At 41.3% G+C, this 12775-nt stretch overlaps 1 protein-coding gene across 2 annotated transcripts in view; it reads left to right on the top strand.

The window, feature by feature from the left end:
- LOC126362843 (cuticle protein 21-like) overlaps positions 1 to 7176 on the top strand; it is a 159898-nt gene extending 152722 nt beyond the window's left edge. For both annotated transcript variants that reach the window (XM_050007921.1, XM_050007918.1), the window contains one exon: positions 6919 to 7176. In XM_050007921.1, coding sequence (XP_049863878.1) covers positions 6919 to 7043 — 125 coding nt within the window. In that variant the 3' untranslated portion in view covers positions 7044 to 7176. The remainder of the gene's footprint in view (positions 1 to 6918) is intronic.
- The last annotated feature ends 5599 nt before the right edge of the window (positions 7177 to 12775 follow it).

A 12775-nucleotide genomic window follows, 5' to 3' on the forward strand; every position in this document is an offset into this window, starting at 1 on the left:
ATAACTTTTATATCAAGAGCTGATGGATGCATTGGGTGTCCTGTTTCAGGTGTTGCTGTGCGCATGCGCGCTGCTGGGTGCAGCGAACGCAGGATACCTGGGTTCTCCTGCTGTCTCCTACTCGGCAGCCCCCGCCCTGCGTGGTGGCCTGCCCTACAGCCCAGGACTCGGACTCACAGGTAACGTTGACAAAATTTCTCTGTATTTGATTTAACGCTCCAGCAGTAAAGAGTTTTGGGGCCGCTTCGCCAAGGTTTTACAGCCATCAATCTATGAAGTAATTCATTCATTGTGGTGGTGACAATTTATGCTGTTTACTGTGCCCTTCATTGCTCCGACAGGTGTTCCAGTAACCTACACCTACCTACGATAAAGGTTTGTTGCACGTTTATTTGTTATCTTCTGCATTTCTCTTTGTTTTGTGCTTCAACTGAACACTCAATTCTTTATCTTCCTATACAACATCACATTAGAGTGTGAGAGAAGATAATGGTATATCTCCTTGGGATGGAGAGTGAGTAGTTACAATGGGACTTCAGAAAGTACTTTACAAAGTGCTATGGCAAGCTGTATGATGTTTTTTATGTTGCAGTACACTTCAAAGTGACATAAATGCTACTATTTTCAACATAGTCACCACATAAGTGTAAACAATGATGATAAACATCTACCGATCTTTCAAACCTCCTGACGAAAGGAATCTGATCCATGGTCATGGAGCCATTCGAGAACCGCTGAGTGAACGTCGTTATCGCTGGACAATGCCCTCCCCCCCCCCCCCCACATGTTCTTTAAGCTTGCTGAAAGGATGAAAATCGCATAGTGCAAGATCTTCCTTTCTCCTCTGTCAGCATAACCTACCCATGTGCAGCCTTGTTGTCACCATTTCGCTATTTCTGAATGGGATATTGCATTTGATTCAAACGCCGCTAGAATTAAATGGTGAAGTTGTGTGCAATTTAGACATCCTGCCCACAAAAATCGTGCTGTCTCGCTAACTTCAACTTTGGAGTTTGTTTCCAGTTGCTACGCCATTTCACTCCCACACTGTGATGCAGCTTTTCTCCATAACACATGAAATAATATCTGCAGCAAACTCAGGACATGTACTCTCTTCTGACCATGCGCCTGTCTTCTTGTGCAGTAGTCTTGTCATGGGACTGCATGTGCAACGTTCTTCCTGAAGTCGCTCCCAACAGCAAGGGCTTCAGGTCGACAGTCAGATTGATGACTATGTTGCAAAGGAGTTCAAAACAACATACTTAATATCAGTTACTATCTGTTTAAATTCACTTTAATAACACGATAAATTTTAAAAAATACATTCTATTACACAAGGCAACTTAAATAAGTAAAGCTGTGGAAAATTGTACACGGTGGTCAGAAACAATCTGAAAAGCTTGTAAAGTTGTTTCAGGATAGAATGTGCTGATAAATAATTGTTGATAAAAATCGGTACAGTGCACGGTTTCCGAGTTAATTAACATTGAAGTTAGCCAATCAGATCATTACCTGCAGAAATTCAAGCAGCCTACCAGACACAATTTTTGTCAGGTGTTCTCATACTGTAGACAATAGAGCATGACACAGCTCCGCCTTTAGCAGGGGTTTGGTCCTTACTACCCATCTATGCCATATTTTTGTATTGCTTTCTTCTTCAGTTGTAGTAAACCAGATGAAGAATAATGTTTGGCGACACCGACTCTGATGGGCTATTTGGGCATGCCACTATAAGACAGCCTAACTTCAATGCTTAGCATTGGCGCAATGTATCGAATTTTTTCTTAATAATTGCTTCTCAGTGCGCCCTACCCTATAATACCCTTGTCAGATTTTCATACTGCCTCTGACCACTCAGTATACTGGCACCATATACAATGCATATAATGTGTGAATTGCCATCTGCGATTCAGTAATGTGTCCAATGCCAGTAGCTGAAGATGGACATTCCTTTAGCATGCCATTTATCCAAATGTACCTGACTATTGGCTGCTACTCTAGACAGACAGTAGTGTACAAGGAAGGAAGTGTGTCTTACGATACAGTTTGGTGCGACACTGAACTCATTGCTTTGCAAGCAGGTCTGTCTGGGAGTGCTGCTGCTTCAACCGCTGCCGCTGCTGCAGCAGCAGCTAGGGCCAGACTGTCTGCTGCAGGCTTACCTGGTGGTCGACTTGGTGGCTATGCTCCTGGCTACTCTGGAGCTCTAGTGGGCGCCTACCCTGGTGCCGGTGTTGGTGGTGCCTACTCTCGCCTCGGCCCTGGCTACTCAGGTGCCACCCCTGGTTATGCTGGTGTAGCTCCAGGCTACTCTGGTCTCGCCCCTGGCTACGCTAGTCTCGGTGCTGCACGTTACGCCGGTGGTCTGGGTCGCCTGGCCGGTGGGCTGCCCGCCGAGCTGGCTGACCCGTACTACGACCCCAACCCGCAGTACAGCTTCAGCTACAGCGTCAGCGACGCCCTGACCGGCGACGCCAAGCAGCAGCAGGAGAGCCGCAGCGGCGACGTGGTCGAGGGCAGCTACAGCCTGGTCGAGCCCGATGGCAGTGTGCGCACAGTGCAGTACACTGCCGCCCCTGGAGCCGGTTTTAATGCTGTCGTCTCCAAGGATGGTGTCCCAACTGGGCCTGCCCCTCTGGGAGCTGCTGTCGTTCCTGGGGCTGCAGCTGCTCGAAACATCCTTCCAGGTTTGTAATTGTGATGTTTGTACCGCTGTATATTCAAAGACCGCAGTTTCTAAAGTTATTCTGCTGCATGGTTATAAGACTGAAAGACTTTATTCTGGATTCAGTTACAGACAGTTACTGAATTTTCTCTTGTAAAGAAGAGAGGACAAAGTATATGTGCATGGAAATATGCTACTTAAATGTACAAAAATTGTAGATTAATCAGATTTTGCAGGTATTTTAGTGGAGTAAATGACGTTTGTGTGGTAATTAGGGTCTGGGTTGGAACAACCGACGAACCTTATGGCCGTTTTCACTGATACCTCTTTGGCGCTTTTCATGTCGAAATCCGGGCGGGATTAGCCGAGCGGTCTAGGGATCTGCTGTCATGGACTGTGCGGCTAGTCCCGCCGGAGGTTCGAGTCCTCCCTCAGGCATGAGTGTGTTCAAATGGTTCAAATGGCTCTGAGCACTATGGGACTCAACTGCTGTGGTTATCAGTCCCCTAGAACTTAGAACTACTTAAACCTAACTAACCTAAGGACATCACACACATCCATGCCCGAGGTAGGATTCGAACCTGCGACCGTAGCAATCGCACGGTTCCGGACTGCGTGCCTAGAACCGCGAGACCATCGCGGCCGGCGCATGAGTGTGTGTGTTAGTCCTTAGAATAATTTAGGTTAAGTAGTGTGTAAGCTCAGTGACTGATGACCTTAGCAGTTAAGTCCCATAAGATTTGACATACATCAACATGTCGAAATGTCAGTATACTGAACAGAAATTATTCACATGTGTTGGTAGTTGGAATATAATTCCTTGTCTGTGGGCCCATTGATAATGGAGAAACAGGAAATGTGAGACTCAGTGTCTATATAAGACCAACTTCTCTGGAAAAATTACGAAAACAATCACAAGCCTGTAGCTTCTGTCCCAAAACGTGAATCACCACAGGCAATTTGTAGACCACTTATTACATCTATAAACAAAAATACAAACACAATGACACTGGCTTGTAGCAAGCATGTCCCATTTCTTCCCCTTACTGGGAGAAGGAAGATTGACAATACGTCTCTGTAAATGTCCTGATGATTCTTAGCTAACTAACACGATCCCAATCAAAGTTACATATTGCCAGCATAATGGTTAGTTGTTCAAACGTGGAAGCCACCAGATTTTCGTGAGAACTACATTGTCTTTCTTCCTAGGAATCGCTAAAAGATTTCTGTTACAAGTTCTTAAATGCTCTACTAACTTTTTACGAATCTGAATTCGTTTGATGTCTATCGTCACGTCTCCTTCATAAGGACTCCATAAATCGAACCATTTCCGAGATGTGCACCTACCCTGGATGATGTTGATCTTTAATTCTGTGGTTCAATATTTTGCTCTTTTCGTAAATAGGAACGGTCTGCGCTCTTTTCCACTCACCTGGAACTAACGGTTCTGCAAGAGATAAATATGAGCTACGAAAGGAGCTAAATCCGTAGAGCATTTGGTGTAAAATCTAACTGGGATACTATCAAGCCCCAGTACCTTGTCCATTTTAGATAGTCTTAATTATGCTTTATCATCATCATTATCTCCTTTCAAGTATTAGGTATTGCAGTGACATGCTCTAGTCTGTCATCTATTCAATGATCTCTTACGAGGTCTATCTAGTTCTGTTTCCAGTCAGCCGATAATTCATTATCTGTTGTGACAATCTATTTTTTGTCATTATATCAACTTGATCCTTCCGTTTCATTCTGCTCCCTTCTATCTTGTCATTAACAGAAAAGATTTTTAGATTTGATCCTACCATTTCATTTCTTATTTTACACATTTTATTACAGCCCCTTACATATCTCATGAACATCTCTACTGCCCGCATACGTGTTTTTTGTTGTTGTTTTGTTTTGTTTTGTTACTGTCTATGACCCGGAACCATAAAAGAGAGTAGGTATAGCCATAACTTTGTAGAGTTTCATTTGTGTTTCCTTTCTTGTTCTCGTTCCCAAGTTCTTCCAGTTGTTCCATATATAGCTTGATATTTCTTAACTTTCTTCTCGACGTCTTTGTCATGGTTAAAACTAATAACACATTCTACATAACAAAAGTGGGGTTTTAAAATATTGTGTTTTATTATTTTTCTCGATCTGACTGGATTCTTTCCGTTGGGAGACATATGCTTTAACACATAAATTAATTGTTGTTTGATAACAATGGGTTAATATTAATATTTCAGATTTGTGAGTTTGTGTGGAGTTCAAACAATGATATGGTACCATCTTCATCCGTAAATACGTTTTTAAACGTGGAATTTAATATTTTCGCTTTCAGTCAGCTGTGTCTGGTTTCAGCACCAGACGAATCCACGAAAGACTCAATAGAAGGTTTGCGTCGATTCACTGGTTCTACGTGTGAGAACTTTCTAGGATCAACCGATAGATTTCCCCATAGTATCTGACTGTGGAATTTATTGTAGGGTTAAGGGTTGCTACATCTTACGATTGCCTGAGCTACTATTAGATTTTCGCTGTTAGTCTCTTCAGAGAGAGTTTAGGAAGATCTGTTTTCACATCGTTCTCCAAAAGGTGCCGTTAAAGCAAGATGAACTTTTTCGGCTCTTACTATTTTACTAGGCATATATTTACCTAGACCGCAATCTCTAAAGACTTTCAGCTTTAGACACATGCATTCTGCGTTTGCCAGATATGAACTAATAGTTTTCAGTACTCGTTTTAAGAAGATGATGGTGATTGTTTACTAGTTCGACCAAACACAAATATTCTCCCATATTTCATGATTGTCGTTTTTCATTTGGTCTTCTTCGTTCCTGTAATAACAAAAAATGGTTCTACTGGCTCTAAGCACTGTGGGATTTAACATCTGAGGTCATCAGTCCCCTAGACTTAGAACTACTTAAATCTAATAAACATAAAGACATCACACACATCCATGCCCGAGGCAGGAGTCGAACCTGCGACCACAGCAGCAGCGTGATTCTGGACTGAAGCGCCTAGAGCCGCTCGGTCACAGCGGCAAGTAAGTAACAGCAACACGTTCGCCAATCCCTCTCATTAGCGACCCTCACGAAAACATGGGCTCTGTTAGTAGCCATGAGGTCTGAAAATATTTATTTTGTTTGATGCTTGTCACGATAGTTTTTGGATGCAACCGTCAAACAATGTATTCAAAACTTATACAGAATACTGTTTGTTCATAGACCCAATAAAGTATGCATCAAAACATAAAGTAGTGTGAAAAGATCAGAAGTAGACAAATTACAATTGTGCCAAACGTAACGCGTAGTTCTGGCCTACCTCTGCTGTCTTTCCGGATGTTTTCTGGTAATAGATATCTCTCAATTTGTCTGCAGCTCTAGTAATATCATCTATCCATGATAACATGGCTTGTCAGGGAAGTTGATACTATTACGATGGAAATAATGAGATCTTTTCACCATTATAGGCTATAGAATTTCAAATCAGTGTGAATATAATTTGTCAAAGTGTATTATACCATCATATGCAATTTTCATTTCCAAACCCAAGTCCATACCAGCGTGATAAACAAGATGTGTCAAAACAATGTTAACAGCAGCGACTGCTTGCAGAGGGCGTTTTAAGGAACAAACTGAGGTTGTTAATGTGGTAGTTATAACGCCCAGTAGCTGAAGATAGGCCACCCTTTCAACAGCAAAGTCGAGCTCGTTCTGTGCGGTACTGAGACAGGCGCGGATGAATCCCATGCCATCTAACGTTGTCCTGAATGCTGACAATTCCTTGCTCAACTGCTACTTACAGTCCTTCGGCGCAAAAACCCGAGACAGCTGCTGAAAGGGATGCCAAGATGGAGGGTCACTGGATAGTGTTTCCAGACGTTGATTCCTGTCCTCTGTTACTCATGACTGTCTTCAAACACTCGATGTTTGTGAGTATTGTTTGTTATTCCCTGTTCATCAGAGGGACGTAGGCCTCTACAGCAGCACAAGCTTAGTATTTTATCACATTAACTAACACTTGTGTGTTTTAAGGGTTTAGCCAGTTACCAAAGCATTCGAAATCAGTAAACGATTTCGACCACGTTAATACTTTTTTTTTTTTTTTTGCTCGACAGGTAATAATAAATAAAATAATCCACAACTCAAGCGCTCTGTTAGCTCAGTTCAGTGTTGCCACTGATGTACCAGTAGCGTTCTAATCGTCCTGAAGATGGGTGTAAAAATAGTATCTTCAAATTACCGCAGTGTCTGTTGCTGTTGTTTCAGGAGGCATAGTTCCTGGAGCGGCGCGTTCCCTGCTGTCTCCAGCGTCCGCTGCTGGAGTCTATGGAGCGCCTCTGAAGACGGCACACTCCGCCATCGCTACGCCCCACGCCAATGTCCACTATTAGTGCCCTCATCAGCTTGACCCCGCAAATGTGACCACCGATATGTAGTACGAAAGCGGCTCGCTTGTAGCAATACAAATGTACATATTTACAAATCACTGCAATATTTATACAAAAATAAAATTATCAGACTTGACTTAAATGTTTTTCTTCTTTAAGTAGTGCTCCCTCTCGATATAAGAGACTGATAATATGAAGGACCTTTGTCTTCTGCGTGTTAACTCTATGTTGGCAATTGTTCTTTGCCCTATCAACGTAAATAGGGAACGTAATATAATGATACCGAGGTATAAGATGTGGGAAGCGGATGATGATCGTCTTCTTACAAAACTTTCATCATTTTCAGATGTGACCAGCATCATTTAGTAGAGTCCTGCTGCAATTAACATGATGTCATTTGAGGAATAATTACGTCCTCAGGCATTTTCATTGCAGATAACAAACAGTATAATACACAGTTTTTAGCTCCTCTTACCTTATTAGTGAATATCCTTTATAAACAAATCAATAAAAATTCATTCTAAGATATCAGTAAGTTCTACATGGAAAGAAAGTTGACGTAAAGACAACATTTGAAAACGACTGGATTTAAGTAATTGCAACCAGCAGCCTCACAGACTTTTTGTACTAGTTGCCGCGGTAGCCCTGCACAATTTCCTTCCTATGTGGTTGACTGGATAAGGCTTCAGTGATGGAACAAAGGTATTACGTGGTAATCTATACACATAAAACGCAATGTCCTGACTGACGCGTCACCGCCCAGCCCAAACCACTACGGATGGAAACTTGAAACTTGGAGAGGGTGTTCATTTTATAACGTAGGCGTCGTTAAGGAAGGGCTTTTCCGAAATTCAACACATAGTGGGTTAAATAGGGAATGAAAGGCTTTTTTTTTAAGATATAACCTTCTAAAGTAATTTTGAAACTACAACTACGAAATTTGTGTTTGATTTCTCAGTCAGAAACATAAAAAATACGTATTTCACCATTTTTGGAAATTCAACCACAAGGGTTTAGAAAATATGTTGTTGTCTTCAGTCCTGAGACTGGTTTGATGCAGCTCTCCATGCTACTCTATCCTGTACAAGCCTCTTCATCTCCCAGTACCTACGGCAGCCTACATCCTTCTGAATCTGCTTAGTGTATTCATCTCTTGGTCTCCCTCTACGATTTTTACCCTCCACGCTGCCCTCCAATGCTGAATTTGTGATCCCTTGATGCCTCAGAACATGTCCTACCAACCGATCCCTTCTTCTAGTCAAGTTGTGCCACAAACTTCTCTTCTCCCCAGTCCTATTCAATACCTCCTCGTTAGTTATGTGATCTACCCATTTAATCTTCAGCATTCTTCTGTAGCACCACATTTCGAAAGCTTCTATTCTCTTCTTGTCCAAACTAGTTATCGTCCATGTTTCACTTCCATACATGGCTACACTCCATACAAATACTTTCAGAAACGACTTCCTGATACATAAATCTAAATTCGATGTTAACAAATTTATCTTCTTCATAAACGCTTTTCTTGCCATTGCCAGTCTATATTTTATATCCTCTCTACTTCGACCATCATCAGTTATTTTGCTCCCCAAATAGCAAAACTCCTTTACTACTTTAAGTGTCTCATTTCCTAATCTAATTCCCTCAGCATCACCCGATTTAATTTGACTACATTCCATTATCCTCGATTTGCTTTTGTTGATGTTCATCTTATATCCTCCTTTCAAGACACTGTCCATTCCGTTCAACTGCTCTTGCAAGCCCTTTGCCGTCTCTGACAGAATTACAATGTCATCGGCGAACCTCAAAGTTTTTATTTCTTCTCCATGGATTTTAATACCTACTCCGAATTATTCTTTTGTTTCCTTTACTGCTTGCGCAATATTCAGATTGATTAACATCGGGGAGAGGCTACAATCCTGTCTTACTCCATTTCCAACCATTGTGTCCCTCGACTCTTATAACTGCCATCAGGTTTCTGTACAAATTGTAAATAGCCTTTCGCTCCCTGTATTTTACCCCTGCCACCTTCAGAATTGGAAAGAGAGTATTCCAGTCAACATTATCAAAAGCTTTCACTAAGTCTACAAATGCTAGAAACGTAGGTTTGCCTTTTCTTAATCTTTCTTCTAAGATAAGTCATAAGGTCAGTATTGCCTCACGTGTTCCAACATTTCTACGGAATCCAAACTGATCCTCCCAGAGGTCCGCATCTACCAGTTTTTCTATTCGTCTGTAAAGAATTCGCGTTAGTATTTTTCAGCTGTGACTTATTAAACTGATAGTTCGGTAATTTTCACATCTGTCAGTACCTGCTTTCTTTGGGATTGGAATTATTATATTCTTCTTGACGTCTGAGGGTATTTCGCCTGTCTCATACATCTTGCTCACCAGATGGTAGAGTTTTGTCAGGACTGGCTCTCCCAAGGCCGTCAGTAGCTCTAATGGAATGTTGTCTACTCCGGGGCCTTGTTTCGTCTAAGGTCTTTCAGTGTTCTGTCAAACTCTTCACGCAGTATCTTTTCTCCCATTTCGTCTTCATCTACATCCTCTTCCATTTCCATAATATTGTCCTCAAGTACATCGCCCTTGTATAAACCTTCTATATACTCCTTCCACCTTCCTGCCTTCCCTTCTTTGCTTAGAACTGGGTGAGCTCTTGATATTCATACACGTGGTTCTCTTCTCTCCAAAAGTCTCTTTAATTTTCCTGTAGGCAGTATCTATCTTACCCCTAGTGAGATAAGCCTCTACATCCTTACATTTGTCCTCTAGCCATCCCTGCTTAGCCATTTTGCACTTCCTGTCAATCTCATTTTTGAGACGTTTGTATTCCTTTTTGCGTGCTTCATTTACTGTATATTTATATTTTCTCCTTTCATCAATTAAATTCAATATTTCTTACCCAAGGATTACTATCAACCCTCGTCTTTTTACCTACTTTATCCTCTTCTGCCTTCACTACTTCATCCCTGAGAGCTACCCATTCTTCTTCTACTGTATTTATTTCCCCCAGTCCTGTCAATTGTTCCCTTATGCTCACCTTGAAACTCTGTACAACCTCTGGTTCATTCAGCTTATCCAGATCCCATGTCCTTAAATTCCCACCTTTTTGCAGTTTCTTCAGTTTTAACCTACAGGTCTTAACCAATAGATTGTGGTCAGCGTCCACATCTGCCCCTGGAAATGTCCTACAATTTAAACCCTGATTTCTAAATTTCTGTCTTACCATTATATAATCTATCTGATACCTTTTAGTATCTCCAGGATTCTTCCATGTATACAACCTTCTTTTATGATTCTTGAACCAAGTGTTAGCTATGATTAGTTATGCTCTGTGCAAAATTCTACCAGACGGCTTCGTCTTTCATTTCTTAGCCACAATCCATAATCACCAACTATGTTTCCTTCTCTCTCTTTTCCTACTGACGAATTCCAGTCACCCATGACTATTAAATTTTCGTCTCTCTTCACTACCTGAATAATTTCTTTTATCTCATCATACATTTCATCAATTTCTTCATCATCTGCAGAGCTAGTTGGCATATAAACTTGTACTACTGTAGTAGGCATGGGCTTTGTGTCTATCTTGGCCACAATAATGCGTTCACTATGCTGTTTGTAGTAGCTTACCCGCACTCCTATTTTTTTATTCATTATTAAACCTACTCCTGCATTACCCCTATTTGATTTTGTATTTATAACCCTGTATTCACCTGACCAAAAGTTTTGTTCCTCCTGCCACCGAACTTCACTAATTCCCACTATATCTAACTTTTAGCTATCCATTTCGCTTTTTAAATTTTCTAACCTACCTGCCCGATTAAGGGATCTGACATTCCACCCTCCGATACGTAGAACGCCAGTTTTCTTTCTCCTGATAACGACATCCTCCTGAGTAGTCCCCGCCCGGAGATCCGAATGGGGGACTATTTTACCTCCGGAATATTTTACCCAAGAGGACGCCATCATCACTTAATCATACAGTAAAGCTGCATGTCCTCGGGAAAAATTACGGCTGTAGTTTCGCCTTGCTTTCAGCCGTTCGCAGTACCAGCACAACAAGGCCGTTTTGCCCCTGCAACTACTGAAAAGGCTGCTGCCCCTCTTCAGGAACCACATGTTTGTCTGGCCTCTCAACAGATACCCCTCCGTTATGGTTGCACCTACGGTACGGCCATCTGTATCGCTGAGGCACGCAAGCCTCCCCACCAACGGCAAGGTCCATGGTTCGTGGGGGGTTAGAAAATATAATAAATCATTATTAAAGATCTACTGAAGCATTTTTAAAGCTGCGTCTTTGAAAATTGGTGTTTGACTTCTCGGGTACATATGAAGAAATGTGTGTCATATGAAGAAATGCGTGTTAGGAGATGAAATTTTCTATGGAAATACCACCGCAAGAATGCAAAAGGCGTGACTAGCCTTGGATTTCATCTGCCAGACTCCCCGTAGGTCAGAAGTACATTCGGAAAAGACCATGTTTCCATGGCCCTAACTAGCGTGGAAGGTTTCCAAGGTGTTGTTTGAGAACCACAAATATTCCATCAAAGAATAACAAAAGAATTCTATGCAGACCCTTCAGTCTACGCCAGCGAAGCGGCGGGCGGTAAGCTAATTGGTTTATGAATAACAAAGTAGAATAACTTTGACGTCCAGGTAATAAAAATTTCAATTGTAGTTTGAAGTTATGTAGCCGACTAATTTTGAAACCCGTTCAACTTGACGTACAGTTTTAAATCAGTTCGGTAATATGAAACCTATGTATTCCGAAAACTTATATGTCGAAAGCTATCCGTCCGTCTGTTCAGACCCATTTTCCTCAGGAATTTGCAGACGTATCAGATTGACTTTTATGTCACATACTATGGTGTACGATCCCTTGGTGTTGTAATAAATGTCAGCTTCTAAGTCAATTTAAGGAAACGATACGGCCATTTACGTAACATATTTTGATATCGAATAGTCACTCAAACAAACCTATAAGATACTTCCCGTTAGCCTAAACTCATGAAATTTGGCAAGAAGCAAGGCTTTACACTATAAGTAAAATAAAAGACCCGAAAATTCTGAATTTATATCAGACGGTTGGTTTTTTTTTCTGACTGCTTCTCTGTCCGTCCTTCTTTTAAGATACCTTTTTCTTAGAAACAGACCTATCAAGTTGAAATTTATATCACATACTAAGGCTACGGTATCTTGGTGGTGTAGAAATGTGGAGTTTGTATGTCATTGCAATCAAAAGATATGGCCATTTATGTCGCATATTTTGGTATTCGCAAATTCATACCTTAAAGCCTACAGCGTACTTCCTGTCATGAAATTTGGGAGGAAGCAAGGTTTCACACCGCAAGTAAAGAAAACAATTAAAAAAACGTTTAATTTTTAATTGTATGGCAAGGAAAAAAATATTTATTGTTTCATCCGACTTCCAACTTAAAAGTATTTACGGGGGCTGTCGATAACTGGCAAAAATCGAGATTCTTGACTTCTGATATGGATGAACTGTCTATAAACACAATGCGTTTCGCTTTATTGAAGTAAAGCATCATCAGCGGTGGAGATTTTCGCTTGATTTCTCGCTTACATCGGGTAATACTGTCTCCTAGCACATGGTTGCTTTTATGGGTTAGACACTGATAATTTTGGTCTAATATTTAGTTGTTCTGCAGCACTATAAAGTGCTTAAAAGTACAAACCAAACAGACACAATGGTGTGCAAAAAGTGTGTTGTGAAA

Source organism: Schistocerca gregaria, chromosome 1 (assembly GCF_023897955.1).
Source record: "Schistocerca gregaria isolate iqSchGreg1 chromosome 1, iqSchGreg1.2, whole genome shotgun sequence".
In the NCBI taxonomy this organism is placed as follows: Eukaryota; Metazoa; Arthropoda; class Insecta; order Orthoptera; family Acrididae; genus Schistocerca; species Schistocerca gregaria.